Source organism: Pyrus communis, chromosome 14 (genome assembly GCF_963583255.1).
Source record: "Pyrus communis chromosome 14, drPyrComm1.1, whole genome shotgun sequence".
Taxonomy (NCBI): Eukaryota; Viridiplantae; Streptophyta; class Magnoliopsida; order Rosales; family Rosaceae; genus Pyrus; species Pyrus communis.
Window position 1 is genome coordinate 23699218 of NC_084816.1, and position 16005 is coordinate 23715222.

Genomic DNA, 16005 nt, shown 5'->3' on the forward strand with positions numbered 1-16005 from the left:
CATTGATGTTAATTTTTCTTTTATTTCTCTTACCACTATAAAAAAAACTATCATATTAAAACATATTTTATTCATGTGTGGAGCTTGACTTGTCTTATAAGCTTTCGGGCGTTCACCTTGTTTTGGGTGTGCAAAGCCCGCCTCGTCTTGTGTTCGTCCCGTTTTGCATGTAAGGTGTCCGCATCATTTTGCGTGCCAGAAGCCCACCCATTTTGCGTCGATTGAGCCCATGTCGTTTTGGCGTGCACATAACTAGCTTTTTTTTCGTGCCCAGGGCTAGCCTCGGTTTGGGCGAAGTATCCCCTCTTGTTTTCCGTGCACGAGCTTGCCTCGTTTTGTGTACCAGAGACTCGCCCCATGTTCTGTGAGCGAAGCCCACCTTGTATTGCGTGTCATGTTTAGCCTTATTTTGCCTGAGCTGAGTCTGCCTTAGTTTGCGTGCATTGAGCTCGCCTAACACCCATGTTTTTTTGACAAAAATGCAAATTTTTTATTTTCGAAAAATAATTTTTCTGAGCATTAAGTTAGACTTTTTAAGGAATTTGAAAGCAGTTTTACAGTATATTGAGCAACAAATGTATATTTAGTAAAATATTTGAGCTGAAAACTAAAAAAATAAGTGAAAATCATAGTAGTGAGTCTCAGAACTGGTTAATTACACTAACATCCCCTGAGGTTTTTTGAGTTTTCACAAAACCCCATCAGGTTTGGAACATTACACAGACACCCCTTCAGGTTTTAATTCACTTTCACAAATACCCCTTTGGTCGAAAATCTAACTATAAAAAGACAAATTTACCCTATAATTAATTACTTAACAAAATAAAAAACTTTTATAAATAAATAAAAAAATCAAATCAAATTAAAAGTTATACAAAACATTAAAAAAAAAAATTTAATTGGAAAACCTTCCTCGCTATGAGAGATTGAGGACTAGGAACCTGCCTTTATAGGAAAACCAAGAGCTGATTCACTTTTCTCAGATACCATCTGCGATTAAAAGGGTATATTTGTCTTTTTATAATCATATTATCAACTGAAGGGGTATTTGTGAAAGTAAATTAAAACCTCAAGGGGTGTTAGTGTAATGTTTCAAACCTGAGGGGGTTTTGTGAAAACTCAAAAAACCTCAGGGGGTGTTAGTGTAATTAACCCGTCCCAGAACACTATCAAAGTGGGTTCGACACTCAAAAATCTCAACGGAAAGTCTCACCTTAATTTTTAAAATTTCACAGTGAGGCGAAGGTGAAAATAAATAGATTGAACGGTGATTTATATAAGAATTTGCAAAACTGACTGAAAACCGTGAGTGTTAATCCAATTTTTTTTTTTTTTTTTTTTTTTTTTTTTTTTTTTGTGAAAAATGCAAATTTTTTTTTCTAAATATTTTTCGTGAGCATTAAGGAAATCTTTATAATGTATCTGAAAGCGGATTTACAGTTTATTGAGCAACAAGTATATATCTAGTAGATATTTAAGCCAAAAAAGTAATTTAGATTTAGATAAAAGAAAACTTAACCAAAAAAAAAAAAAGAGTTCAAATATCTTTAAATTTAGGTTTTAAATCGTTGATTACAAATGTTTAAAAACAAATTATAATAGATTTTGCACGGAAAAATATATTTAGAAGAGCATGAATATGATAATTTGTTGTAGTGGTAAGAGAAATTAAAGAAAAATTGGCAAAAATGATTCAAATTCTTCGGAGTGGCACAAAGTCAGAAATTTAGTCACATGTGACTTTCTGTCACCCCCAAGAATTTGGATCATTTTTGTTAGTTTTTCTTTTATTTCTCTTACCACTACAACAAACTATCATATTCATGTTCTTCAAAATATATTTTATTCGTGCATGGAGCTCAACTCGTTTTCTGACCATCTGGGAGTTTGCCTCGTTATGCATGCACGTAGCCTGCCTTGTCTTGTATGCATGGGTTCACCTCATTCTACATGTGAGGTGTCTGCATCGTTTTGCGTGCCAAAAGCCCGCCCTTTTTTCATCCATGGAGCCCGCGTTGTTGTGGCGTACAGGGAACCACCCTCGTTTTTTTGTGCGCAGGGTTGAGCTCAATTTGTGCGAAGTATCCCTCCTTGTTTTTCGTGCGTGAGCTCAACTCGTTTTGCGTGTAAAAAGCCCGCCCCTTTTTCTATGAACAGAGCCTAACTTGTATTGCGTGGCATGTTTCACCTCATTCTATGTAAGCTGAGTCAACCTCGTTTTGCATGCTTCAAGCCTTCCTAACACCCATGTTTTTTGAGAAAAATGCAAATTTTTTATTTTCAAAAAATAATTTTCCTGGGCATTAAATTAGACTTTTTAAAGAATTTAGAAGCAGTTTTATAATTTATTGAGCAACAAATGTATATTTAGTATAATATTTAAGCCGAAAACCAAAAAAATAAGTGAAAAACAGTGAGCCCCATAACACTGTCAAATGGGTTCGCCACTCAAGAATTTCAACGGAAAGTTTCACCTTAAGAAGCTACTTGCATTGGTTAGTTGTTTTCTTGTTTCAATTTAACACCTCTTGATACCAAAGGGAGCAATTTCTTCGGTCAAGGAGCGAACCAGAAAACAAACCATACAAAACAATTAGGTCTTTGGCTCCGAGGAAGGCGAAATGGAATAGCGAGGAATGGGAAAAATGCCATATTGTACATAGGAAAGAACGTAAACTGCTTGAACAAACTAACCATGTTAAAATTATTGCCAGCCTTGGGAACAAAGAAACTAATGGGTCGCAAAGGTGCCGAATTTACTCAATTTACTCTGTTCGCTCTAACACCGAACAATCTCATCGACAAAACCTAAAACAAACGCATAAAATGCGGATTGTGTAAGCAATTATGACAGACATGTCATGCTTCTCTAAGTGAAGTGCTCTTTGTTTCCCCGCGCCTTTTTCCATTAATGTGCATACAGAAAGTGATCAAAGGATCCAGAACCGTACCTTCATTCTCAAAGTACTTTGGAAACAACTCCTGCACCAACTGTTCTACCTCCCTCCCTCAAGGCAAATCTTTGTCCTGCCAAATGAATATAGGGAATCTTTAGCCTTAAAAAATTCACAATTCCGACTCGGACAACTAGTCACAAGTCGTATTAACCATTTAACAATAAACAAGCAAATTCTTAGTTTTCTGTCACACAGACGATGTGAACAAACCTTGTTCAAGAGGAACCGGCTGAATCAGCTCAAAAACTGCAGTCACGTTGTCTCCTGGCATAACCATCTTAACATTTTCGGGCAATTCGACCTTTCCAGTGATATCTGCTGTCCTCATATAAAACTGAGGCCTGTAGTTTGAGAAAAAGGCCGTGTGGCGTCCACCTTCATCCTTTGTGAGGACGTATATCTCTGCTTCAAACCTCTTGTGTGTCTTCACGGTTCCTGGCTTAGCAATTACCTGTGCAATGGGAACAAATAAGTGAGGCGGAGTTATCCCACATTTACGGCAGTTGGTGCCGAAACATAGTTAGTTGCCAGAATAAAGATAAAGATTTATGGCATTCCCATAAACAATAACCAATAGAAGAATAGCTTCCACACGGTATAACCTATAGTTATGTAATCTACAAGGGTTAAATATGCGTTTTAATAGAATTTCCACACGTTGTACCAAAAGTAATATGAAACCAAGACCTCTACAATTGAAACCACTTACCTGTCCTCGTTGGATATCTTCCCTCTTTAGACCTCTAAGAAGAAGACCGACATTATCACCAGCCTAGTCAAGTGCACAAACCCATGAATGAGATATATTTCCTGCTATTAAGAGCCGTGGTATCTTAAAGAGTATTCAGAATAAGTCACTTACTTGCCCATGATCCAAGATTTTCTTGAACATCTCAACACCGGTCACCACTGTTTTCAAAGGAGCACCCTGGAAAAGAACACAAACTTAGGACCAGCCATTCGTACACTGGTATTTTACCCTCAAGCTATCAAAGACACTTATATTCAAGGTCCACCTAAGGCCAATGGCAACTCATAAAATGAGTTGCATATACTAAATCATCAGCTAAAGAAGTAAAAGGGGAAGAAATGCATAAGGAAGCTTTGCACCACAATAAAACATAAAAAACTTGTGTCACACGGACCTGATGTAACCCCAGAATCTCAACTTCCTCACCAACTTTAATGGTCCCTTGTTCAACACGGCCAGTGGCAACAGTTCCACGACCCTTTTAAGACATAAAAAGAGATTAATAAATAAATTGACTGCTGCAATGAGGCTACTGTAACAACAAAAGAGAAAAAAAAAGGAGAAAATCCAGTGAAAATAAGGAGCAGAACAAAGCAAGGCAAAAATAACTGTGCAACATGAGAATTTGGACGATTCAAATAAAGCACGTCATATTTCTAGAAAAGCTTATAATAATAGTTTCATGATCAATACAATAGTAATAGGATATTACAGTGGAACTGTACTTAGATATTATGAAACAAAATTACAGGCCAAATTTAAGACAATTCTTGCAATGAAATAACAAATGTCTGAGTGTACCTAAATGCATGGCCAACTTACTTGAATTGAGAAAACATCTTCAATTGGCATCAGGAAGGGTTTGTCAAGCTGGCGTACAGGGTCAGGAATGTACTCATCCACAGATTCCATTAATTTTAAGATTGCTTTTTTGCCAATCTCATCATTTGTGCCTTGTAAAGCCGATAGAGCCGAACCCCGGACGATAGGGATTTCATCCCCAGGGAACTTGTAGAAGCTAAGAAGCTCTGCCAGAAATATAAAGCAAATTTATAAGAACTTATGTTGAACATAAAGCTATCCGCTAATAATATGATCTCTTAAATCTACTAACCACGGAGCTCCATTTCAACCAGCTCTATCAACTCTGGATCATCAACAGCATCAACTTTATTGAGAAAACATACAAGTGATGGCACACCAACCTGGGCAATACACCCAACAAGAAAAATATACACATCATTATACACCGCAAATGCACAAGAAAAAACACATCAGTTTGAATTTCTTAAAATCTAACAACAATAAAATACCCACTTGGCGGGCGAGCAGAATGTGTTCCTTAGTTTGTGGCATAGGCCCATCAGGAGCAGAGACGACCAGAATACCTCCATCCATTTGGGCAGCTCCAGTAATCATGTTCTACATATTAACCATTCGTATTAGACGACAATCCATGCACGAAGCTATTTAACAATATTCCCTCGAATTCAAAGCTTACTTTGACATAATCTGCATGACCTGGGCAGTCCACATGTGCGTAATGGCGCTTAACAGTCTCGTATTCTACATGAGCCTACAAAATGAAGGCAAACCTAAGTTAGGCAGAATAATATTTTGGAGAATGAGTCAGAAACAAATGGAAGATAAACCATTCCAAGAATATAAAATGCAAAGCTGATCATAAAGAAAAACATCTAACCGTCGCAATTGTAATTCCTCTCTTTTTCTCCTCAGGGGCCTTATCAATTTCATCAAAGGCCACGGCCTTAGCTTTCCCTTCTTCTGCCAGTACCTGAGAAAAACTCGAAAAGTTATATTATGATAAAAAAAATTCCATTTTCCCCCTTTCTCTCATATGAACTGGGTCCGTCACATGGACCGAACTAGAGTTGGGAAAGCAGTTATCTTTAGCAACATCCTTTCATGCTACATTGTATGAAGCAAATACAGAGATCCAAATACACCCCACAAATTATGCATATAGAAATGCAATCAATACATTGAAATGACGGACCTTTGTAATTGCTGCAGTCAGCGTTGTTTTTCCATGATCGACGTGTCCAATTGTTCCAACATTCACATGAGGTTTTCTACGTATGCATAAACAATGCGATTACAATTCATAAACCGAAAAACTCACATCCATAGATATTCAACTTCAATGACGCAACACCCAATTCAGATACAAGCAATTAAACAGGCCAATTAAATCCAGTACAACAAAAAAAAAAAACTAAAACGGTGCAAATCTCTCAATTAATTCGCTTCTAAAAATCCTAAATTTTTATGAAAACTGAAATATTCAAGCTTTAAAGCAACAAAGAGGCAACGAGTGAATACTAACGTGCGTGTGAAGGTGGCCATGGATCGCCACCAAGGACAAGGGCTACAAGATCGGTCATTTCCGAAGGCGGAGTCGGAGATTGGAGAACCGGCGGCTGCGATCGATCCTCGGCTGCACAAGTAGAATTGCGAGGAGTAGGGGAGGATGCGCTTGGAGCTAGGGTTTCTGAGAGCGACCGCAGCCATTGAAATGCAGAGGAGGAAGAAGAAGAAACACAGAGAGAGAGAGAGAGAGAGAGAGAGAGAGAGAGAGAGAGAGAGAGAGAGATGGATGTTTGGCTTCAGAGCCTTCACTACTCGCAGTGTGGCGGAGATTTGAGCGTTGGGGTTTTAGGCTTTTTTTAGGGCTTTTGGGATTTCTCGAGGGTTTTTGCTGACGGGCTTAGCCGAAACGCACCGTTTCAATCAAACCCGGCCCGTCTTTTCAACGACTTGGTTTAACACAACGAGTGCTTTAAATGTGGGTTCATACTTTGCCACGTATGCACTCACTACATATATAGAGAGAATTTTTGTGCCGATAACATGGTCCGGTATAGTAATTGTAATAATACAGTTAGTTGTACACTTGAGAAAAACAAATTTTCAACCGATTATATTATGATATTTAATGTACCGAGTCGTGTTTCTGACACACTAAAAAATTTCTTAACTACAATATATATGCTCATTTCAGACTCACAAAGTAATGTACATCGTAAAAATAATTTACATGACTGTGATGCCAATATTGTTACATTTCTATATGTTACTATTGTTCTTTTAATTTCATCAATTTCTTTGAAGCAAACTTTTAAGTTTCTGTATTTTTCATATTGTTACACTAAAAAAAAAAAAAAAAAAAAAAAAAACTAGAGTTAGCTTCAATATCCTTTAATTTTATATATTTTACATGACAGTGTGACAGTTGTATAAAAAATCTCTTGTCCGAGTGGACGTAAACGAACTGATATGAGCGGATCGAGTATTAGAATATTCAAACTTGACACACAAGGCAGGGATTGTTGTGGTGCAAAACGGGAAAAAAGTTTGAAGGGAAAGGACTTGGATTCTTCCCCAAGAAAGAACTATAACATGCTACAAACACTCTGTAACCCTAAGTCAAGTGGAACTTGGATAATCTCCCAACCAAGAACTCCTTTATAACTAGAGGGCGTCTTGTTGCGTAAATAATGATCAGTTGAATTACAAGAAGAGAGAGAGAGAGAGAGAGAGAGAGAGAGAGAGAGAGAGAGAGAGAGAGAGAGAGAGTAGAAAAGAAGATGGTTTGGAAGGGATTAGGATATTGCTTGGGCGGAGCTGTTCTTTCCTCCACCGGCTGGTTCCTCAACGAGTAATTCTTTTGCTCCATTTTTCGATTTCGCCGTCTTTCGGAGAAAGAAGAATTGTAGTTTTGGTACATTTTAGAAGTTCAATTTCTTTTGGGGGAGTTAGTTATTAATTTAGTTTAGTTTTTGTATTATTGCAGTGATGCAGATAAGCTTGACTCAGTCCCTCGGATCAGCCAGTTGAAGGATTTGGGTGCGTTCCTCTTTCGAAATCTGTCTTTTCCGATTCCACAGTGCCGTCACACGCAAGTTATAACGCTTGTATCAACTTTTTCTAATTTTATCCGTCCATGACATATCAATCTTGTTGTCTTACCTAAACAATAATATATGTCTTCTTTCGCTTTTCAGAAAATCATGGATCGGGCACGGTGGTCGCGATTTCGGGGGAAGTTGGCTCTGAAACACCCATCGACTGTGAGCTTGGTGGTTTGCAAGGTGTAATTGTTCGAAAGGTACCGAAATCATAACTTACTGACGCAGCGGAAAGGAATGTATGGGTTAGGACTTACGGTTCACAAACGATTCCTAAAAAGGTTCCTGTAACTCCAGTAACTCTTACAAGCTTTGCTTATATATTTCCACAAAATCTAAGGACAAAGGAAAGAAATGCGAAACAAAAAAAATGCAAAATTAACAAAACAACCCCAAAACTAATAAAACCGTTGTTTTGACCCTCTAAACAACTCCGAACGCCCCTAAACTGCCAACATCGTCAAGCAACTTCTTTATTCCTACGTCACACACACATATACGAAGGCCGGGATTCCATTTTAGTGTTCATGGAATGGGATACTCATTATGTGGTCGATGTGTTTTTCATATTATCAATATCATGTCGATATTGTGTTGGTAACTTGATATGAAATATTGATATACAAAATGTTGATTTAGGAATGGAGTACATGTCCTCATGACATGTTCTCAATATATTGTCAATATGTTGTGGTATACGCCTCTCCTATTTTTATTTAGTGTTGAATTTTTTGTGTGGGTGTAATCGGTTGTTAATTACATTCTTGTTGATATCTTCTTTAGACAGAAGTAAAGTTGTTGAATTGGCCAGAGTCTGTTTCGGCAAACAAAACGAGAAAAGAAGTCCCATGGTATTTGGTAAGGATTTTTGTTCTCCTCTCTTTGGTGCTCACTTAATTTTAGTTCTCGATTGAGTAAATATTAACTAGATTTTACAATGTGATGTTCTAAACTGCTACAGGAAGTGAAATTCGAAATTCTATGCAAAAAGGCTGGTACGTCGCCTCGACTAACTGACTTAACTTACATTTGCCTTGATTTTGTTATACAGGATGACGGAACTTGTCATGTGAACGTGGTGGGAGCTCAAGAAGCCTTCAACTTTAGCTTGCCAGTTGAAAATTGGGCAGCTGATAAGAGATTAGATGCTCCCTTCTCAATCTTCAAGGTTTGCCCTGACTTTAATCCGACAAAACTCTGAAAAGTCGATGGTTAAACGCCAACTAATACGATCTTTGTTTTGTCTTAGGTCCTTGGAGACCAAGTAAACGAGTGCGTACTTCCAGTTGGTACTTGTTTGGGCGTTGTTGGTGAGGTATGAAAGTAGTATTTTGTATCCTTCTACGTATGTTGTAGTACTTTAAATCGGTGTCTGAATGTTTCGCGTCCATATTCTCAGGTTACCAAAGATGATAATGGTGCCATTCAGATTCATAAACCAAAAGAAGGGCAATTTTATGTATCCACCTCAACCATCGACGAGATCATTGATGACTACAGGACCTGGGCAAGGTTGGTTATTTGAAACTTTGAATCCATGCATTAATGCTTACAGACATTCGCTCATGTGTGTCTACCTGCGCGTTTGCTGCTCGTGCCATGTATCTATATTCTTCGTTTGTGATTTCTATTTTGTCCAAACTATAATATTTGATCTCTTCACCTGCAGGGTGCTGTATGCTGCATCCGCCGGGTTGGCTGTGTATTATGTTTTTCTGAGAAAAGACTAAGAAGGTGAATTGTCGCGCATGTTAGTTTGGAAACTGACTACGTGAAATCGCCGCTGCTTAAGAACTCTTTCCATGATTGGATCATATCTTCTCTAAGAATCTGAAGGCCTAATTAAGCTGGTCTTAGTTTATATGTTGACAATTTGTCTTTGTGCAACTCCCTTCGACTTTTTGCCAGAAGTTTCCAATTTATATTAATACATATTTTATTTCCAAACATGTTTTTAAGTTTCTTGATTAATTATTCTCAAATTTGTGATCGGATTTTTTTGCGATTTCTTATTGAATAGTCGAATAGAATTACAATCCTCAAGCATTATCTTGAATAATATCATGCGGTTCTTCAGACCAAGTGCCCAATGCACTCAGGGACGAATTTATATGAGTGGGGGCATCCTCGAACAACAAAGTTACGATTAAAAATCTCAAGAATTTTTTAACAAAACGCTAATATATTAATCCATAAAGTTTTTCATACAACATATTACATTATTCCTTGAATCATTTTTATGTTTTAAAAGCTCTGCATAACAATATCATTACCAATACCATTAAATATCTCTTTCTGTAAAAATAATCATGTTATCATTTATCCATTGATCTCTAAAAATTCTAAATTAAAATGCCAAAAAAAAATTAATAAAGTAAAATCGTATAAAATACATTTTTTTAAGAATTTTTTAAAAAATTCCATCCTACACTAACTCCATCCTTGGATGCACTGTATGGACAAACATTTTTTGGATAAATGGTTCTTTGAATATATTTACATCTTCATCTTTGCATGGGCTGGGCGTCCGTCCTTCATCCCCATCCTTTGGCTAAAAAGCCTGTATTTTTTATAAAGAGTTTACTTTTTTGATTACGATTAAAGAAAATCGAATTTCTAACTTAATTCTAATTTATTTTTCATCCATTATTTTTAATATAAATTTAGCATTAGTAGATTAAATAATCAGTAAAAATCGAACTCTAAGTAGGATGTATGGGCACAATTGTTTTCCATTCATTCTTGTCACTTAAACAAACCGTCCTATTTTTGAACTTTTGTTGACAAAAAATAAGAAATTATTTTAATACCACAATATATTTACATTGAATGAATAAATTAGTTTTAACGAGTTGTTTAACTCTGAATCAGAGACTTTATTTCAACAAAATACAGACTGAATGTTAGTTGACCAATCCATCATGTGCTTTTTGAAGTTGTATTATGATAAGTTCCCTTATTAACTAAAACTCCTCGATTGAAAGACTTCACGTTGGCTGGGGGTTTCTAGCTTCTGAACCTGAAGTTTTGTGTTCAACTCTCTCTCACCAAACTGAAAGAAAGCAAACAGTTTTGATTTCTTCTTCATATAATGTCGGAGAAGGGCGTGGTCGAGGTGGGGTTAGAGCAGATCCACCGGAGGTTTTTTTGCCCAGCACCTAGTCCAATTAACAGCCTGGAACCCTGTTCAAAAGCTCCAGCCCGTGAAACAGCCTGGCACCCAGCCCATGCCAGGCAGCAGGCCAGCCCATTTCGGACAGACCCAGAATCCAATCCAAAACGCTGGCGCGTGCACAACATTTGCGACTGGGTGCGAGTAGGAGACAGCGTTGCAGGCGGCGGGCCCCGCGTCTCAGCCCAACTTGGCTTCGAACAGCTGAGGGCTACGTGGCCCTCCTCAGAGTCGTTGGATTTCCAACGGCTAGTTTTTGTAGCCCGTTGGATTTCCAACGGTAAAAAAAATTTTAATTTGACTTTTAAAATGGACCGTCTCATCATAGATCAACGGTCCACGTTTTTTCACCAAAAATAAAATTAAAAAAAAAAAAAAAAGGCCCAACGGTCAGAATTTTGACCGTTGGCCACGTGGCAGCTGATTGGCTGTTGGATTTGATTATTTTTCAAATCCAATGGTCCAGATTAATTACAACATTAAAATTTATTAAAAATTAATTAAAATTTGTGAATTTTTTTTAAAAAATACAGAAAATTTTTTAAAAAATTAAATTTTTTTTTCTATAAATACCTAACCCTCATCTTCCACCTTACACCACATTTCAATATTTTCTACACTTTCTACACTTTCTACATTTGAATATTTTGTACACTTTGAGAGAAAAAAAATGACTTCGTGGAAGCTTATTGAAGATGTTACGTTGTGTGAATGTTGGGTTCGCACTACTCATAACCCGATTACGGGTAATGAGATGGATAAACGAGAAATGTGGAGTAAAATTACGAAATCGTTTTGCGATGTACATGGAAAAGATGTCAGATCTAGTCAAGGTCTTCAAGGTCATTGGAAAAAACTCAATGCATCCTTTACTTGTTGGAAAAACGCCATCTCTCATACTTCTGGTAATCTGCGTAGTGGGACAAGTTTAGCGGATGAGGTAACAATATTTTTATTTATTTATATGCATTCCACCCACATCAATATTTTAATTTATTTAATTTCTTATGTAATTTCTATGTAATATGCATTCCACGCCCATCAATATTTTAATTTATTTATTTGTGTTACACCCACATCAATATTTTAATTGATTTAATTTCTTATGTAATTTCTATGTAATTTCTTATGTAATTTATATGCATTCCACGCCCATCAATATTTTAATTTATTTATTTGTGTTACACCCGTATTTTTTAATACTATCTTATCCCACATTTTTATAGACACTACAAGCACAAGCATTCTACAATGCAAAGAACCGTAACAAATCATTCAACAAATGGGAATGTTGGCAAATTGTCAAAGATTGCCCTAGATACAAAATTGTGGCAACCGGTCCAGAAGTTGTCATGCACGGTATGGGTCTACACAGTTCGCCAGAAGCAGACACAGCCGAACAAGAAGCCAACACATTTGAAGACACGGAAGGGACGCTTGAATAAGTGCTAGAGACCCAACCGACTCGTCAGTCCCTCAGGTCTCAAGGTAAAAAGGCATCAAAGAAAAAAGGTGGTTCTTCCAAAAATGACTACACTAAATATATGGAGGAACTTGCTCGTCAAGGTGAACTGAACATGGCATGGGAAAAGGTCAGAGATGAGGAAAAAACTACTGCTATGGCAGCAATAATAGCAGATACTGAGGCTCGTGATGCGCGACTGAGAGACAAAGAGAAATAGTTAATCGAGAGAACAAGATGATTAGAGAAGCACTTCATCGAGAGAATGAGATGCTTAGAGAAGAAATGATGGCTCAAACAGATTGTGACACTATGAACAAGTCTCTAGTAGGACTGTCTCCGAATTCAAAATATTTTTGGACATCAGAAAAAAGAGATGTCGTGCGAAGGAGGCGTGCAAAAGATGCCGAAACAAGTCAAGGGGGTTCCAGTTACAGAAATCCTAGCAACCAAGATCCTAGCACCACATATCCTAACTCCACAGACTTTGTATAATTTCGCATTTATTTGTACTACTTTATTTAATTTGTTATGTAATTTCTTAACATTTTTAGAACTTTATTTAATTTCTTATTTATTTTTAGAACTTTATTTAATTTCTTATGTAATTTTTGTACTTTATTTAAATATTTGAATAAGATTACATAAACTCACCAAATAAACATTTAAAAAAAAAACACCAAATAAAATTACATAGCCTCACTATTTAAACTTAAAAAAAAAAAAAAAAAAAAAAACACACTAAATAAGATTACTTAAAAAACAATACACTTTGTTCTTCAACCACAAGCCTTATTTTAATTATCTTCGCCTTCGTGCAATCCCCACTGATGGTCAATCAAGTCATTCTGGCGGGTTATGTGCCAGTATGGCTTTTGCAATGAAGTGTACCGCTGAACGATCAATTCATTGTAACGTCCATCCCGTTCCAACGGCTCGTGTTGCACGGGATCTTCGGTCCGGTCATGAGCATAGTAGATTTGTGTTCTTGAGTTGTTCATCGGATCCGGCTCGTATTCATCAATGTCATCATAATCATACTTGTCTTCAACAATCATGTTGTGGAGAATAATACACGTCATCATGATGGATCAAAGAGCCTCGACATCAAACATTCTAGCTGCAGCCCTGACAATGGCCCAACGAGCTTGCAGGATACCAAAACAACGCTCGACATCCTTCCTACACCCTTCTTGACACTTTGCGAAGTGTTTCTCTTTTGCACTCTGCGGATGTGGCACTGTTTTGACAAATGTTGACCACCTTGGGTAAATACCATCTGCAAGGTAGTATGGTCCCTCGTATTTATTACCATTAACCCAATATGTGCATCTCGGCCCATTTCCTTGTAGCAGTTCGTCAAACACTGAAGATTGGGCAAGGACATTTAGGTCATTCTGAGCTCTTGGAACACCAAAAAAAACATGCCAAATCCATGTATCAAAAGAAGCCACCGCTTCTAAAATGATGTTTTTGGCTCTTTTTCTGTCGCCATAAGCTCCTTGTCACGCACTTGGACAGTTTTTCCATGTCCAGTGCATGCAGTCGATGCTTCCAATCATGCCAGGGAAGCCTCGCATCTCACCCTTCCTCAGAAGCCTTCGCATGTCCCTTGGCGTGGGTTGCCGAAGGTACTCATTGGTGTAGAGGGCTTCAATTGCAGAGCAAAACCGCATTAGGGACTCAAGAACTGTTGTTTTTCCCATCCTTGCGATCTCATCCACTTAATCTGCAGATGCTCCATATGCAAACATTCGCAAGGAAGCCGAAATTTTTTGCTCAGGAAGAAGACCTAGAACATGAAAAACATCATCTTTTTGCACAAAATATGGATCATGGTTGCAAACATCACTCATGATTTTATCGAACAAACACTGTTGCATTCTAAAAGGACGTCTAAAAACATGATCAGGGAAAACGCTATTGGGAATAAAATAATATTCCAAGAGATCTTTACCTCGTCTTTCCCTTCTTCTATCGATGTTTGCCGCACGTCTGGGTTTGGCTATCTGACCCATAGCTTCCATGATACGGCGGGAATGTGAGGCCATCCGCCGTCTATGGTGATCATCCTCATTCTCCTCCATTGCGAAGGCCTCATCTCCACCTCCACCTTGGTCAAGATTGACCAATTCTTCCTGTTGTGCCAACAACCTTTTCTGCTGCTCTTGCAACTGTTTATACGCTCTCCTTGAAGAAGACATTGTAAGAACTCAAGATTTGAAAATGATAAAGAAGAATTCTGAGCTAAAAAAAGGGATTGAGTTTAGTGTGAGGATGAATGTAGGGATGTAGGGTTTATATGGACAAAAAAAAAAAAAAAATGAGGTTCTGGACAATGCCACGTGGCACTACGTGCTTGGTTGAAAATCTTATCGAAATCTTGGCTAAATTATTGTAAACAGGAAGTGACATGTGGCGTGTCGGGATTGGTTGAAAATTTTATCAGAAATCTATCTACAAAATAGTACGTTCGGATAATGACACATGGCGTGACAAGATTGGTTAAAAATCTTATCAAAATCTTGCCTAAATTATTGTAAACAGGAAGTGAAACGTGGGTTGTCGGGATTGGTTGAAAATCTTAGCGGAAATCTATTCACAAAATAGTACGTTCGGATAATGACACGTGGCGTGACGAGATTGGTTAAAAATCCTATCCGAAATTAAAACTATTTTATTTATTTATTATTTTATAAAAAAAATTATTTAATATTTTAAATGGACTGGGTGCCAGCACATTTTGTAGGGGTGGAGATCGTTTGTGTTAGCGCATTTTTAGACTGGGTGCCAGCACATTTTTTTTGGGGTGGAGATGCTTTGGCCTATTACTGTTCATTAGGGTCTATTACTGTTCACTGAAGTGGATAAATGGGCTGGGTGCTGGCGCAAAGTCTTTAGGGGTGGAGTTGCTCTTACTATGCTGTTTGGGCGGAGCTGCTTTGTACCTTCTTGGTTATTTCTTTGACAGGTCAGTTTGGATCTGCATTTTGAAATTAAACCTATAGCTTTATGTCGTATAGATGTGGACGTAGCTATATTGTTTAGAGCATATTCGCTCCTCCTATGCATTAAAGTTCGAATCCTCTTCTTCATAGTTTAGATTATCTTCAACCAAAATATTGTCCTTTCACTTAAAGAAATTCTTACTTTTGTTTGGACCCGATTTTACACTATCAGCCCGAGTAATCAAGTGCTGTTGAAGGACACGATGGTTGAAATGATTTTCAATTATTATTGAGAAATAATATTGTGATTTTAATCATGATATTATCTCTTAATAATATATTAAATTATTTAAACCTAATAGTTATCTATATCCCGATTGATTTGAACGTTTGGAATATTGGGATATGCGACAGCAGATAAATATAGTGCCAAATGGTATATGCTTTTGGATGTGGCCACGTGAATGTGCTTGTTGGGATTTTATCCCATGTAACTTTGCATGCATAAGCGCCACCTGGATCGACATGGTGGAAATAAAGAAGGAAAACATTGATGTGAGGGCACGGTTTCCTAGTTGAACTAGGAGATAGTCTGAGGGCATGGTTTCTTTTGAGGGATGCAAAGGATAAGGAAGGAAAAAACAAATGTTTTTGTTTTTTGAATAATGGTTAGAGTCAGATGATGATGACGGCTAAAGGATAGGCTCTCGCCTATCTTGAGAAGTCTTTGACTGAAGTTTTGGCTAAACAAGTTTGAGTTGAAATCAAATTCTACAAGTCCAGTCC

General features: G+C 37.4%; 2 protein-coding genes across 3 annotated transcripts; one reads left to right on the forward strand and one right to left on the reverse strand.

Annotated features, from left to right (window-relative positions):
* Positions 1 to 2611: 2611 nt before the first annotated feature.
* On the reverse strand, positions 2612 to 6437 carry LOC137715473 (elongation factor Tu, mitochondrial-like). 2 transcript variants are annotated; one of them, XM_068454815.1, is made up of 13 exons: positions 6306 to 6437; positions 6056 to 6269; positions 5726 to 5801; positions 5411 to 5503; positions 5210 to 5284; positions 5026 to 5130; positions 4823 to 4913; positions 4531 to 4736; positions 4103 to 4186; positions 3820 to 3885; positions 3667 to 3729; positions 3168 to 3408; positions 2612 to 3027 (listed from the first exon to the last, which is right to left on the reverse strand). In XM_068454815.1, the coding sequence occupies exons 2-13, from the start codon at positions 6238 to 6240 to the stop codon at positions 2960 to 2962; spliced, it is 1353 nt and encodes a 450-aa protein (XP_068310916.1). In that variant the 5' UTR covers positions 6241 to 6269; positions 6306 to 6437; the 3' UTR covers positions 2612 to 2959. The 2 variants fall into 2 exon arrangements, with proteins under 2 accessions (XP_068310916.1, XP_068310915.1); XM_068454814.1 differs by lacking the exon at positions 6306 to 6437 and having other exon boundaries at positions 6056 to 6296.
* An 879-nt stretch (positions 6438 to 7316) lies between these two features.
* Positions 7317 to 9367, forward strand: LOC137714649 (E3 ubiquitin-protein ligase SP1-like). Its single transcript, XM_068453808.1, has 7 exons — positions 7317 to 7387; positions 7523 to 7575; positions 7734 to 7837; positions 8689 to 8805; positions 8887 to 8952; positions 9037 to 9149; positions 9307 to 9367. Exons 1-7 carry the CDS (start codon positions 7317 to 7319, stop codon positions 9365 to 9367), a joined length of 585 nt encoding a protein of 194 aa, XP_068309909.1.
* The last annotated feature ends 6638 nt before the right edge of the window (positions 9368 to 16005 follow it).